Source organism: Hippoglossus hippoglossus, chromosome 6 (assembly GCF_009819705.1).
Source record: "Hippoglossus hippoglossus isolate fHipHip1 chromosome 6, fHipHip1.pri, whole genome shotgun sequence".
Classification (NCBI taxonomy): Eukaryota; Metazoa; Chordata; class Actinopteri; order Pleuronectiformes; family Pleuronectidae; genus Hippoglossus; species Hippoglossus hippoglossus.
In genome coordinates this window covers 18,530,869-18,546,350 of record NC_047156.1, presented here as the reverse complement: position 1 = coordinate 18,546,350, position 15,482 = coordinate 18,530,869, and the positions used below count along the sequence as shown (strand labels likewise).

At 40.8% G+C, this 15,482-nt stretch overlaps 1 protein-coding gene across 2 annotated transcripts in view; it reads right to left on the bottom strand.

Annotated features, from left to right (window-relative positions):
• Positions 1-13,857, bottom strand: part of tmem117 (transmembrane protein 117) — a 47,909-nt gene extending 34,052 nt beyond the window's left edge. The window contains exons 1-2 of one of the 2 annotated variants that reach the window (XM_034587696.1): positions 13,379-13,857; positions 9,076-9,383 (exon numbers count right to left, since the gene is read on the bottom strand). In XM_034587696.1, the coding sequence (XP_034443587.1) occupies positions 9,076-9,355 (280 nt within the window). In that variant the 5' untranslated portion in view covers positions 9,356-9,383; positions 13,379-13,857. Of the gene's footprint in view, positions 1-9,075; positions 9,384-12,979; positions 13,135-13,378 lie in introns of those variants that run through there. The other variant, XM_034587697.1, reaches the window with a different exon arrangement.
• Positions 13,858-15,482: the final 1,625 nt, after the last annotated feature.

Sequence of the window (15,482 nt, the reverse complement as noted above, 5' to 3'; positions counted from 1 at the left end):
CCAGGCCGTGATATGACCATATCCGTACTGATTCTCCAGCTATAGATAGAGCAGTCACTGCTCTTCGTATTAAACTCATCCCATCGTGTGCAAACTGTGAGGTCAGCCTCATTATGTTTGCACTTTCATCTATTTTAGGTTTGAGTGTGCAGCTCTACTGTATCCTGTTTAGATTTCCAGCATCAGAACAAACACCATGCCCTCCTTAAGGACCCAAATTAACAACCCCCACCCAAAACAAACCCAGATTGCCGAGCCTCTGAGTTATACCACTGCCTGCATCTTAGCATGTACACACTAGCGTCCCCATTCATCACACAGCTGCTGTGCCGTAGCATCACCGATGGGGCTGAGGGAATAGCCACGACTATGTCCACTAGTCTCCCCAGAGCGAAACTCCTCTGTAACTAAGTGTCTGGATAATAAATCAGAGGTGGGAAGTGACAACATAAGTCCGTCCACAGGGAGACTGCAGCAAGTAGAGCCAGAGAGAGACACAGAGAGCTGGCTCCCAGGACACTGAAGCACTCCACCTGTTCCTATCAGCTGACTCATAGATTAATTTCATTATTTATGGCTCCGGACCAAAGGAGTTACACATTTCAGGTAAATAAGCAATTTTTCTTCTGGCTGGTTTCCTGTGTTGCTGCCTCTTGCCGTTTTTGCTCTGTGTCTTTGTCTCTCTGTCGGCTGTGCCAACACATTTGTGTTTTATCCTTTGCTGCAAGAACTTGGACATGAAGTTCACTCCGTGAGTAAAGCACATTAATAACGTCTCAGTGACAGTGAACAATTATCTGTAGGTTTAGGAAAGGTTACAATATACTTTTGAGGTGGAAAATATCAATGGTTTTCATTTTGGAGATTTGTTGAATTGTGGGCTAAAGAAGATAAGATAAAAGATAAGAAAGTGTTATTCAACTTATTTTGGCCACTTGGGGGCAGAACAACAAGACATAAACCATAGACGCTATGAAAGGTTGGATGTTATAAAGGTCATAAAACCTGCCTCCTCCATGTTAGTTGATGGGATAAATTAAAATCAACATACACGTCAAATATTTTTTTCTCTGAGATGGTTTCTGTCATTTATGATATTTCTTATCGCTGTACACTAAACTGTAAGTTTGGTTTTAATTAGTTATTTAATGCAATAAATGCGGGGTTAAATATGGGGAGCGGGGGTGTTGGGTTCGGAGGCTGGACTGATACCGACTGGGTGGGGCTGAGAGACGAGTGCGAACCCATATGACTCATACGGGGAGGAAGTACGAAACGAGACGTTGCGATAACATATTTCTAAGAATGGACTGAGTGAAAACGTCTGCGGAGTGACTGTTTTCATACTTTGAGGGTCCCTGCTGACCCCCTAAAGTCAGTACGGATAGTAAAAGCCCAGAAAATGTATTTTACACAATATGGGCCCTTTAATATTCTGAGAAAATAATCAGTGTTTTTACGCTGTTAAATGCTCCACTGTGTTCACAAGACAGTTGCTGCCTTTCTCTGCTGTGTGTTTTTGGCTGGAGGCGACAAAGGCTGTGAACTGTGTGAGAAAAAAAAGCTGCTTTCACACTACGACCCTGAACTTAACCTGGAGGAGCTGGAAGTGTGAATGTAAATGTCCAAATCAGTTGAACAGGACATTGAACAGCCTCTACCCTGACAGCTCTCTGCTGCCCAAGTCCAGGCAATGTCCAACACAGAAGTGGCTGAAACAAGGCAAAATGTAAATATGACGCAATGACGTCTTGATTATGTTAATAAGCATATTTCTGTTCCACATCAGCTTTCAACCGAAAACTCATCACACTGACAGTACTTGCACAGTCCAACCATGTATAAGGTTTGACCAAGTATTTTTTCACTGTAGACAGCTGCAAACAAGGTTGATGAGAGAAGTGACACTGTTGTAAAAAATAAACTGAGGAGTGATGAAAATGTAGAAAATCATTCTCTGCAATTCCTGTAATATTACTCATAAATGTATCCCCATAGTCAAAAACAATATTATATTAATATTTAATATAATTTAATAACATTCATTTAATTGTCTTTATACTGCTGTAGGAGCAAATAGCATGAGACAATAAACACAAACATGTAGTAGGAGTGTTTTCAGTAGTTTTCATTAACAGACAAGAATTAGGCCGATTGTTACATATTCGCCTGATTATGATCTTTTAACTGACCGCAATAATTCCACAGTTTGACTTCTCCTTTATTGATGTCATCTCTTGGCCCTCGCCTCTTCTGAGTTGATTAAATGGCGCGAGTGTAGAACTTAGATTTTCTTATTTATAAGTTCCAGTGTTCAATATCAATGGATCTTCTTTTTTATAATGTGTTTGTGTCCTAAACTGGGATGAGGCTTGCACTGTAGTAAAATGAGCAGAAAAAAGACAAAGGCCAACTAGAACTTCTTTATAGTAACAGCCCTAACACCTCGCATAAATGCACACTTTACTAAAATGCAGCAGAGACCTGGCAGCTTCACCCAGTAAGATAAAAGTGTTATAAACTGCAGGGGCGCAGCAGAAGGGCTGACACCAGAGCAATCACACGTTATTTACTGAGGGAGGGGGCAGCCTCCAGGAGGAGAGTGTAACATACTACTCTACAGGGCACCATAGGTTTGTTGAAGGCTGAGTAGTTATGAAGCTGATGATGACCGGCTGTGACAGTAGGGCTTTGTGTGGAGGAATTACCACAGAGGCAGAGATGAGGTGTCCGTCTGTCTGTGGACACATTTTTGTCACCATGCTAGTGTTATAACCACGCACCATAGACTGTATATAAACATGGATGACATGACAAAGCCAAATTGTCTTGATCACCCTCTGGAGGCTGGCTACAGTATAGGTAATAAACTCTGCCTCCTCCATGTTACTGGATGGGCATGGGCCAAAGTAAAGTCAAATGGTTTCTGTCACTCTAGATCTTATCACACCGATGCTCAAGCGCTCCTTTTTTCAAGTAAGTTTGGTTTTAATTCATAATTTGATACTATAAAAACGGGGTGAAACATCATGATTGACAGCTGAGACTGACACATGATTGGTAAAGTGCGTGGATCAGCAGGACCTCGCTACCACAGCTCCATCCACAGATCACGACTGTGCAGACTCAGGTTTCAAATGTGCAAGATGTCAGTGTTCACATGCGGGATATTTTGGCTTTATTTCTTGTCAGTGGGAGGAAGTGGAAACGTCTATAAATCTTTATATACATTCTGCTATACACATAAAACACACAGATGTGCTGCTGTGATCAAAAGGAAGGTCCATCTTCAAAGCTGGGTGTGGTCTCATCAAGACACCATAAGTAGTGAAGGAGCCACTGCCTTCCCACTTTATTACTTACTAATTGGTTTTAGATCGAGGATCACTGTATCACAGTTCTAATCACTCACATCCACGTTACGTAAAACTACAGGCTAGAGGTCTTCAGGGGTCGACCTGCTCTTTTTGATGAATGACTTAAACAATGCATTTGTTATGACAATTGTTGAAGGACTTTCTGATAATAAATTAAAAGACTAATAAATTCCATATGAATAGAGGCGGGAACACTTTAATACTCTCAACAGAAAGACTTTCTCTAAGTCACACACATGAATAGGAAAATACCCCACAGCCACACACACACACACACACACACACACACACACACACACACACACACACACACACACACACACACACACACACACACACACTCCTTTTTGACCCGCAGCCACACTGTGCCATACATAAGGCATCTCAGCCTTTGCGTGGCACAGTAAAAACATATGACAGAACCCAGATGGCATCCTGCAGGCTACAATCATCAAGATCAGGGAATGAGGACGAGAGGCACTGCAACAACAGAGCAACCAATGACATCTCCCCAACACACACACACACACACTGAGCTCAACATAACGTGGTGCTCTAACAGTTGTGTAAAACAGGTTTTCACATTACTGTCACCTCTTCCTCTGCTGCTCACATGATTCTGGAGCCTCAAACGATTGCTACGTGTTTGATTGAATGTAAACGTTGAAAAGCGGGGTCTAATACGCTTAGCACGGTGCTCCACATGACTGAAAATTACCCTTCAATTTAGCTTTTTAGAAAAGCCTTGGAGAGAGAGAGGTGCATATATTATGCTAATCCAGGGACTGAGACAGCGAGAGAGAGAAATAAGGCCCAGTTACACTTCTCCCATTATGGAGATGGGCAGTGAGTTAGTCATTTACTGCAAAGATAGTCCCATGATATAAAGCTGTAGTGCTGTGGTGATGTGGTGCTGTGGTGCTGCATCACTGCGTAAAGAATAACTAGTTGCGTTATGGGGCATTTGTTATAAATATTATATAACTCAACACTACACACACACACACACACACACACGTAATGTCTGCTCATCAAAAATATATCCCTAAAGTTAGACTGTATACAAAGATTTCAATCCAACAATCCAATGATTTATTTGAAAAGAACAATTTGAGATACAAACACGTCAGATTAGAGGATCAATACCACTCTAATACGGCTGTTTGCAAAGATAACAACATCTACCTCTTGATCTGTCCGGCTGAAAATCACTGATAAGTTTTTCACTGACATGGTTTGTTTCATTCTTGTATCTCGACAACTTGGTTTCTGAACACTGACTTTCTTGGTACAGCTTTCCTTTTCTGGTAGCTTTTCGCGTGGATTATAAAAATAGATTATTTGAAGCAACCTTTTTGGACCTGCGTCTGTCTGTCAGTCGCAGTCTTTGTGCTAAACTAAGATAAGGCTGCTTTGATATGATAGATGTGTTGATTGTCTCATCAGCAGAACAGTGGAGAAGTGCATTTGTAAAATGGACTATTGGACTAATGGATTACAGTTGAATGTCAGTGGATCTCTTCATCATTTGACCTGTGTTTTCTTATCTTGTTTGGCATGGGACTCATGGATGTTGAACTATTTAGGTTTAAACTCCTTTGTGTCATCTCCCGTTTGACTATGAAACACAACTTTAATCTTAACCATTTCAAAATTTGTATCATAATTTATCTATGGAGCTGGCTGTCATGTTGTCTGTCTTTATATACAATATATGGTTTCTGTGTACGTGCATGTAAGACAGACTTTTCTTGCAGCCTTACTTTTAAGATTCTTGTCAAATTAAAACTAAAGACTGAATCTACTGATCTTTATTGTGTTCGAAGTCAAAGACTCTTTACCCTTACATGTCGAGTTCAAACAAAAATGACATGACAAAATAAAATGCATTTAACTTTAAATTCTTGGTTTGTAATACTTCATAAGTAAAACCAATGCAAAGTCCTTGAACAAGATCCTCCCAAAGGGGTCTCTGTCCTGAAATCTGAAAAGGTGACTTAATCTAATCTGTGGCTGAAATAGACAGCTCACAAACCCTGTGTGACCTAAGATTTAATGCAAATGCATAACGACAGCCAGTCTCCCTCTGGATGACCAGAAATCATTGGCTACCGCCCACTCGATTAGAGAGCACACATAGCCTTGAGTGAACCCTGGATGGAAAAACATAGGTTGTTCCTTGAACCTCAAATGCAGTCTCAAATCACATAATCTGTCAGAAGCTATTCATCCACTGGAGTTTTCTCTGTTTCCCCCCAGAAGAAGCAAACAGAGAACAATACTGTGCATCTGTGCTTAATGGACTGAAAAACATAACCGAATAAAGGAATTGCTGAGGTTCTGCAGCAGCTGGATTAATATTTGTGTGGATTTCTGAAGCGGTAAATCACATATTGAGGCAAATAAAGGGGAAAAAAATAGAATTGGAGGATGCAGAATGGAGGACATTTTTAGATTTTCTGGGCCGTCATAAATTATAAATGATGCAGGGGGGATGTGTCAGCTTTAAAAAACAATGTCTCGAATGTTTCGAGCTTTATGACAAATTGATGTGAAGCTATGCATAACTCCACAGAGTCGGCCTGAACAGTATTCCAGTTAGGCAATGTATTACATTTGTAGAAGAGCGTCAGAAAACAGACTACAGAGAGCTTTCAGCCGCAAAGTGCTTTTTCAGGTAGTCAAGCCTCTGTGTGACTGAGGTGTTTACCCGGCCTGCCTACGTACGAGCGAGCGGAGGAGACGCTGGATAAATCTGCTAAGCTTCACCAGAGACATGATGCGCAGTAGGAGGTGACATGTGGGCCTCTGTGACAGATCTACGATAGATAATACTCTGTATGCTGGGCCTGCTTCTATACCTGGGCTGTGATTGCATAACTGCCTCACTGAAATGTTGTGCAGGGCACGATTCGTCTCTCCGACTCTCAACATCCGCCTCTCTTTCCCTCCATCCCAGATTCTCTTCATCTGTCCTTTCTTACATCCTCAACTCTCACAGTACACACACACACACACACACACACACACACACACACACACACACACACACACACACACACACACACACACACACACACACACACACACACACACACACACACACACACACACACACACACACACACACACACACACACACACCATCTGTTTGCAGGCTTATTGAAGTGCATTAGTTGTACCTCCCTGCAGGATGAGCTGCACTCTACTGTCCTGTATACCCTCAAGCCAATGTAAGAGTATATACACGGAGCCTCAGTGTAATTGACTGGAGTTCATGTGATGAAGCGTCTTCTTTACTATTATGAGTCAAGTAAATGCTGGTGCAGTAAAACACAGACGCTCTCTCTACAGCTTCATACTGAAATAATGAATTCTGTGTGACAGTAAAACTATGGATATGAATACAAATCAAAAAGTTTAAATGAGTCTGTTCACCTAAATTCCATAAACAGTTGCTGCATCTCAATTTGCGTACTTCCGTTCTTATTCTGTTTGGAGTTTAGAAATATCTGCATTTATAACATCCAGTGTCTATAAGTACCCCTGGGGGCCTCTAAAGTGTCCACAACATAGACTGTATGTAAAGATGGACGACATGAGAGTGCCCCCAAAAGATCAGCTGGCTGCAGTAGAAGATCATAAATCCCACCTCCTCCATGTTAGAGGATGGGACATGGGCCAAACTAACAAATCAATTTTACATTTGATCAGTTTACTTCGCAAAATCGTATTTATATATACTGATGTTATAGATCAGTGTTTCTCAAACTCTTTTTGTATTCTCCACATTGTGTACAATAATATTATGATATGTTGTATTTCAGAGCTATTGTCATGAGCATATCAAATTAAGGTCTCTATCTCAGTCCTACAAATCTCCAAGGACTCTGTACGTATACAGTATCGACTAACTCTAGTGTGATCCTGACCCAAAGAAGAGGAAACTATGTCACAGATCAGTAAGTCAGTCACTGGAACTCAATTTATTAATTGAAACTTGAGTAGTTAGAAGAGCTGCTATTATCAGATCCACCATGAGCAGGTTACACAGTCCTCAAAGCCCTTTTCCATTTCCCCTCTCGGTGTGTCATAGTGCGCTCACAGCTTTCTATTTGTGCTCAGAGTAGATGATCACTCACAGAGTACCCCCCCCCAGCTCTCTCCTTCTGCCCTCCAATTACAGTAATTAATGGTTCATCCATAGATAAGCCAGCGTGCCAGGCCTAAGTGAGTTGTGAAGTGAGTAGGAAATTAAATGTGTGACTTGAATGGGAAGTGCAGCAAAGACTGTTGCAGAGTTTAGACAAATGAAAAGCTGATGATATTACCAGTCACGGCCTTGTGAGAGGAGAGTGAAAAAGGAAAGTGTCACGCTGGCGAGAGAGAGTGGCAAGAAATAAAAGTTGGATGATTTAAGAAGGGGAGAGGCAGATGGCAAGTGGGTGAAAGAAAGGACATGTACCGAGGAGACGTGTGCGATGAAGAAGTGAGCAAGATGAGGACTGATTAAAATATGCAGGAGGTGATGGATGCTGTGCTGCAGAGGTTCTCAACAAGGTCGTGACGAGTACACCACAGATGTAGTTGTATAACTTTTGTTAATAATGAGTCTGGTGATTCTCAGATCAATCTTAAATAACTAATGTACTTTTCAAATGGTGCGTAGAGATACAGGCATGTTCAATTTGTACTTTGTCTCCTCATATAACATAGATCCATGCTACGTTCACAAACCCACAGAGTGATCTGCCGCTACGTGGCTCTTCTGACAGGCATATGTTGTATCTCTATGATCTCTTTTGTGAATCACGTGTCAAAACAAGGGCGTGGTCACACAAATGCCAATGAAGCACTGGCAAACCAATTGCCTCCTGTTCACTTTGATTTTATGCAAGCAAGGAGGTAAATAAAACAGTTGCTCCTTGTGGTGAAGCAAATCCGCAGCTTGGCTTTGGTGAACTTGGATCAGCAACATAAAAGCTTAAACCACTAGCAACGATGTTTGTGTGGTTGACCCCATTTATCCATCATTGGCATCACATCCTGCACTGTCCATATTCAGCAAGCGATAATAGCCTACGTAATTCGCCTTGGTTGGCGATTATCATTCGCATGCATTCTGTGTGGCCGTGCCCTTATTCATGGATCTTTATGAAAAAAAACAGCCACATTTAAGGTAAATGATATTTATGAGTGTGTGAGATTTGGTGCAGCTTGATTAGATTTAAGGGGACTGTTGGTGACATTGGCAGAGGTACGCACTCTCCCTAGTACCATTCCAGTGTTTTTAGATTTGACATGATATCATATTGGGCTTTCAAAAAACCCTATGGTTGGCCTTTTTCTACATTTCTTTTTCTTTTTTATCAACTAAAAAGAAAATTGATTAATTAGGAAAGATAATAATTAACTGAAGCCCACTGCAACCAGAGTGTGATAAAAGCAGAGGAGATTTACAATCACTATTTGACCCAGATCTGATGAGAAGTGAGACGAGAGGCGGAGTTCAACAAGTGGGAGCAAAGATCAGAGAAGAAACTTTATGGTGGAGATATAACAACCCTCTTAATTACATTACTATTCAACGTTTCTCGCTGATGAACAGCCTCAACAGAATCCACTCAGGAGAAAGTTCCCTCCCTCAGTAGAGCCATTACTCTGCACATTCCTCTGCATCACTGTGCGCATGACTTACCAAAGAGCCGGCGGTGGAATATAAACTTCCCGGCTAGCATACCGGTGATCGTGGCCAGCGTCCAGCATATTACTTTCAGGATGTTCCATCCGAGACCTGGGTACTTGTTGAACAGGAAGGAGAAGCAGTTGCCCACCACGATCATATGGGCCTCGGTCTGGCTGTGAGAGATGGGGTCCTCGGCGAAGATGAGGAAGTTAAAGAAGGTGACGAGGTAGGCCACGATGAGACGCGACCATGGGTGCTGGAAATAATAGCGAAAGCGGGCATCTATTTCCATCCTGCTGAGCCCCCCAGCCACACTACACCTGAGAATCAGGCAGAGAGAGAAAGAGAGGGGTGTAACAACATGTTGTACATGAATGGGAATTAAATAACGAAGAGAAAATACACAATAAAACAGCCAGTAGAGTTCATACCTCCACTAAGGCCCAACAGTCACTTAATGAAACCACATCTAAATTCATTAGATCTGGATTTTTATTTGGATCTGCACCAAACTACACACACTCATAATTATCAGTCCACTAAACATAACAGATTTTCTTCAGCAAGAGCTATGAATTATTTGTTGAGAAATTGGTGAAAACATCAAAAAAAGTGAAAAGAAATTTGTGGATCCATGCCAAGATTTAATGGGTTCTGTCTTGGCCCATGTCCCTTCCTTCCACAAAGTTTTGAATAATTGAATAGTTTTTGCGTAATCCTGCTGACAAACAAAAGAACAAATAAACAAACTATGTCAGAGTGCATACCTCTGCAACACTCATGAATAGCATTCTTTTAAACATTTTGAACATGTTGAAAAAAGCCCTATCTCACATTGTTAAAGAAAGTGAAAAGAAAATTCTGGATCTGCACCAACATGTCATAGGTTCTCCCCTGATCCATATCGCATCCTGTCACCAGGTTTTGTAGTAATCCATCCAATAGTTTTCGTGGAATCTTGCTAACTAACAAACAAACCACCCAACGAACGAATGGACAGGGGCGAAAACATGACCTCCATGGTGGAGGTATAAAAAGTTATATAAGATATAAGTGAACGATGAGCAGAATGGGAGAGACTGCAACAATCTATAGATAAACAAGGAGCCCAAGGAAGCCTAAACTTGCAACACTGCCCTGATATGAAAAAATGCAATGACTATAACAAAGTGTTCTGTGAGATTGCAGAATTTATGAGGATTAAATTGCAGCTTTGGCCTCGTATAGAGTTGAGGTAATAAAACAGCTATTGTTCCTCCATGAGATGCAGAATTTTTAGTGCAAAGAATTTTCAGTGCAAAGAAAGTTATTTTTTCAGTCAGATTACGTCACGCTCAGATCAGCTGGGAAGATTAGGGTGAAAACATCCCTCGGACTCAGATTAATGTTGGTACTATCACTGAGGATTAGCATAGACTGGGATTATTATGCTAAATTCAGACTCATTCAGTGCAGAGACAGTGCTGATAACACATTTACACACTAAACACAAAACCCCCCATCAATGCTGAGATCATGAGATAGGACACAGAGGTCCTGATGCGACTGGTTCGTCATGACAACGCAGCAGAGAATCAGCAGCATGACGACTGGTAGAAGTGGTGAAACATTAATGAGTTTAATTAGCCCATAATTAACAAGAAGCAGACGTTCAAATCCTTCATCGCTCAGTAAAGGAAGCTGAGTTATGTGTGTCATACCTTGATAAGGTAGAATTCCTGAAGCACTTTGCTGTAAAGTGCCACCTGTTTAGCAGCTTATCTCTCAGCCTGTCTGCTCTGTCTTCCCCACAAAATAAAACTGTAGCAGCATTATGTTTGACGCTTTCCTCGGGAACTCCAGCCGAGCAGCGCTTGAGCAACTTCTCGACAGTCCACCACCCCTCTGTATTTTTATATCCAATTATTATCGCTCACCCATGAAGTCCCGTCGCTGTATCCCTCCCCCCCTGCAGCTGGTCTGAACTTCCCAAACCAGTCCCCTGTTTTGACACCATTTCCAAAAATACCCCACAGTGGGAACTTGGAGTGATGTCACGGCTTCAGAAATAGAGCTGCCACTGCGGTGCACCCGTGTGGCTATTCAATTTCACCAGCATCACTCCTGGCAATTATCTGCCCCGTTGGCTGATGCTAAGCTAGTGGTTCCTCTAATAGAATCATTTAATTGTGCTGGTATAATACAGAATGGAGATGGGGGGGGGGGGTCTGCTCCCAGATTTGAGGCCAGTGCCTGAGGAAGGAGAGATTATGGCTGAGTGATATGGCCAAAAATTATATCAAGATAATCGCAATAAATGTCACATTATTATTATTTATTTTAAGTTCAAAGTCTCACTTTGGCCTCTAAGTAAAAGTCGTGCTTTTAAAAAGTTTTTTTTGAAAGTTGTTCCTCACCTTTGTCGAGAGTTAACCCTTTGATACACAACATGGGTCACAAGTGAGCTGGCTCAGTGTTTATTTTCTATATCTTTGCAGTGAATGAATTTCATCTTTCAATATTTCAGGTATTCACCAATTAACTTGTTTTTGATCATCACAAATCCTTATTTTAATTTTTCCTTTGTTACTTTTTAAATAAAAATATTTTCTGTATCACTACCCTTCTAATGCACAACATGGGTCAAAAATGACCCATATTCATTTCCTTTGTTATTTCATAAGTGTGTTTCTTTGCTATATGTTATAAAAATGTTAAATAAATGTATTTGATTGAATATCTTGTTTTTGATTACCACAAATCATCTTCCTTTTTCCTTTCTTACTTTACAAACAAACTTTGTGTTTGTACATCACTTTTACACACATGTATGAGCCATGCAGTATGTATTCACTCCGGAACACGTACCATTCATCTCACACAGCTGCTTTTGCACATCTGATGCATGTAAGTCTTATTTTACAATCCATTACTAGTGAGAAAGAGAAATATGTACAATACTAACTAGCTGTTAGCTAGCTAGCTTCTGTTCTGGCTAGCTAACCATAGCTAGATTAACAAAATAAAACTCGAAATATAACAGTATATACTTAATGGACTGGTGTATATGCATTTGAAAATATGCTTTTGATTTTCTTTATCGTGAGTGTTAGTATGGCTAACGCGGCCAGTCAGTTCCGACTGTAGCTCCTCTCCCGTTGAATCATGAACACAAGTGATTTAGACGGTATTTCAACAGAATTTTTAAAAGAAATAAATACCTGTAACCAAAAGAATGCCTTTTGGTCGTGTTTCAACTGGAGGCGAGCTACCAAAGGCAATGTTTTTTTTGTATTGCTATCGATGAAAATTATATTGCGATAATTATTGATAGTTTTATCACCCAGCCCTAGGAGAGAGGAGGGCTCTCCAGAGAACACCTGGGGGTACAGTATTTCATATGGTGGTAGGCTTTAACCTAAACACTGCTAGAAATGCAATGAGGTGAATTTGCTAAATCTGTGATAGGTCTTGGCAATAAATCAATATCAATAATTATCACAATATCATTTTCATCAATACCAATACAACAAAGGTCCAAGATATATCAATAAATATGTTATGAATGCACATCGAGGAGTATAACACATAATTTATGCACCTCAAATGTGTACAATGTTTTGCTGTTCATAAGGTGTTCAATCAGGAGTCTTCAAACATAAAATAAATAATAATGCTACATTTATCGTGATTATTATCATCCAGCCCTAATTTACAACTAACTGAGAAAACTAATCAATAGCTTTATTGATATTAGTCATTAGTCACTGGTGATTTGATTTGTTTTAGCTGATTTTTAACTGTTTGTCAGAGTTTAAAACCACAACCGTCAATCGGGAGCAAAAATCTGTCTTTAAACTTATAATGTGACATTTATCGCGATATTTACGAACGGTTTAATCCTGGTATCAGTTTTGGCCAAATCATCCAGGCCTACCTTGTGACATCATCATCATCACGTCCATGGTCCTAGGTCCTTTCCTTTAGCCATCAGAAAGACGTTTCTGTCCCACAGGAAGCCCACTCTCTGTGTCAGTTCCAGTAGTTTCTGAATGGACCGCTGCTGAGCACAGGGGCAGGAGTGTGCGACCACTCACATCCTCCGTGCTGTCACAACACTGATGACGCCAGATGTCACATCGCAGGACCCCACGAGACAACGCACAACACGCTCCACTGGGTTCATCCGATTACACAACTTCAACGTCGGTGCAGCCTGGCACATCCGGGACGAGCCAAAACCGTGCCACAATCCTACCTGCCTCACCTGTCCCACCAAAGACATTACACCTCGGTATCATGTGTGCATGTGTGGAGGATGAAACCGTGAACGCACCTGCTCCACGCCGCTCTCCTCCTCCTCCTCCTCTTCCTCAGAGCGCAGCCAGGACGTGGAGCCCCGCACGGCTCTCCAGCCACATCAGGCCGACAGCGGCGCTCTGATCCCCCCGAACACTGGCTGCTGATGCGGGATTATCCATGCGACCTGTTGTTGGTACACGACTGAGGCGCCCCCCTCCCCAAATCCTCTGCCATTGTCCTGGAGAGTCCGTGCGCCGGGCGGGCTACAGCGCAGCCGGGCGGTGCTTCGTCAGCGGGTTCCCGCCGGGCGGGAGGGCGGGCGGTGCAGGGTGCGGGGCTGCTGACCGGAGCCTGCTGATGTGGAGCTGATGGACGGATGCAGATGTGTGGATCCACTCAGCGAACACAGCATCAGTGTAAAGCAATGTGGCCGAAACACGTTGATTCACCAGTGACAAGATAGAGACGTATTTACACACCACTTCCGTCCACACCTTTCAAAATAAAACGCGGTGAAGAAGGCGGACGTTTGTTTCAGTAAATATGCAATTCATTCAACCATTCAACCAATCAACCAATCAACCAATCAACCAATCAACAAATCAACATATCAACAAATCAACCAATCAACCAATCAACAAATCAATCAACCAATCAATCAGTCTTTATTTGTATTGCAACATTCATACAGGTTAGTGCAGTTCAGTGTAGTTCGTCAGATCTACTTTAAATGTGTGATTATGGTGTTTATTTTATATTTCAATGTGTGAATATGATATATATTTTATGTTGTATTGCGTTATTATGATGTTGTTTGTTTATTTCATATTTTTGGTTGTTTACTTTTAGTTTACGATTTGTTTTAACCTATGTGAAGTGTCTTTGCGAACTGTTAAAATATCTTTATGAATTTATTATTATTATTATTATTGTTATTATTAGAATTAGCTGATTGGATACATTTGATATGAGGGTACCTGTATGAAATGAAAATTATAACATGCATATTTTTTAACTATTTAATTTCAAAAATGTTGTATCAGCTACAATGTTAGTTTTTCTTTTAGCATTGGTTTTTGTAGGTTAATACTGGATGGATTATTTTCTCTAATAATGGAATGTCTGTAGTTTTTCTCGAAATGTTCATAAATGAATGATCTACACCTCACTGAGGGAAAAGTAAGATATATTTATATAACTGTAGTTGATATATACATTTCCAATTAAATATCAGCCTTGTCAGTGTTTTAAATAATAATTCACGTCATTGATATATTATTGGTTTAAGTTGTGTTATAATCATTGAATTGCTACTTTTACTTGAGGCACTGGACTTGAGTTGTAGTTATTAACACGATAGTAACAAACCCTTATTTTGAAGACTGGTTCCCAGTGTTTCCGGTATGAGTGCACCTGTGTTTACTGTGGTTGACGGAGAGTTGGATTCCCTCTGGGGTCAGGACGATTGTGTTGCTATGAAATCTCTTTATTTATATATTAAGCGAAAGGAAGGAGGGACAGAGCAGAGACAGGAAGCCCGGTGGCTTCCAGATGTTCCAGGATTTCACTACTAATAGGATCTGCTGCCACGAGAGGCTGAAATCTGTTAACACTGATCACAGACCTACATTAAAATCGGAAAATACAAAATACTTCTTGACTTGCTTTGTTCCTACGAATTCATATTAATACATATAGGTCTACGTTTCTTTCCCCACGTTACTATACGGGTTTGAACATTAGTGTATAAATGTTATTTAAATAATCAGCAGTAGTGTAGCAACAGCAGCAGGTTGTGGTACTAGGCCTAACAGTGATGAGAGTAGTTTGGTTGCAGTAGTAATAGAAGTAATAGTATTAGTAGTAGTAGTAGTGATTGTGGTAATAATAATAGTAGTAGTAGAAATATAAATAGTAGTAGTATTAGTGGTGGTGGTGGTGGTAATAAATGTAGTAGTAGTAGTAGAAGTAGTAGTATTAGTAATAATAATAGTAGCAGTAGTAGAAATAGTAGGAGTATTAGTAGTGGTGGTGGTTGCAGTATTGTAGTTATTCAAACAGAGCTCAGGAAACCAGCCACCACTCCTGTGATTTTCAGTGAGATTTATTTCAATACCATACTTTGTGGTTGATTGCAG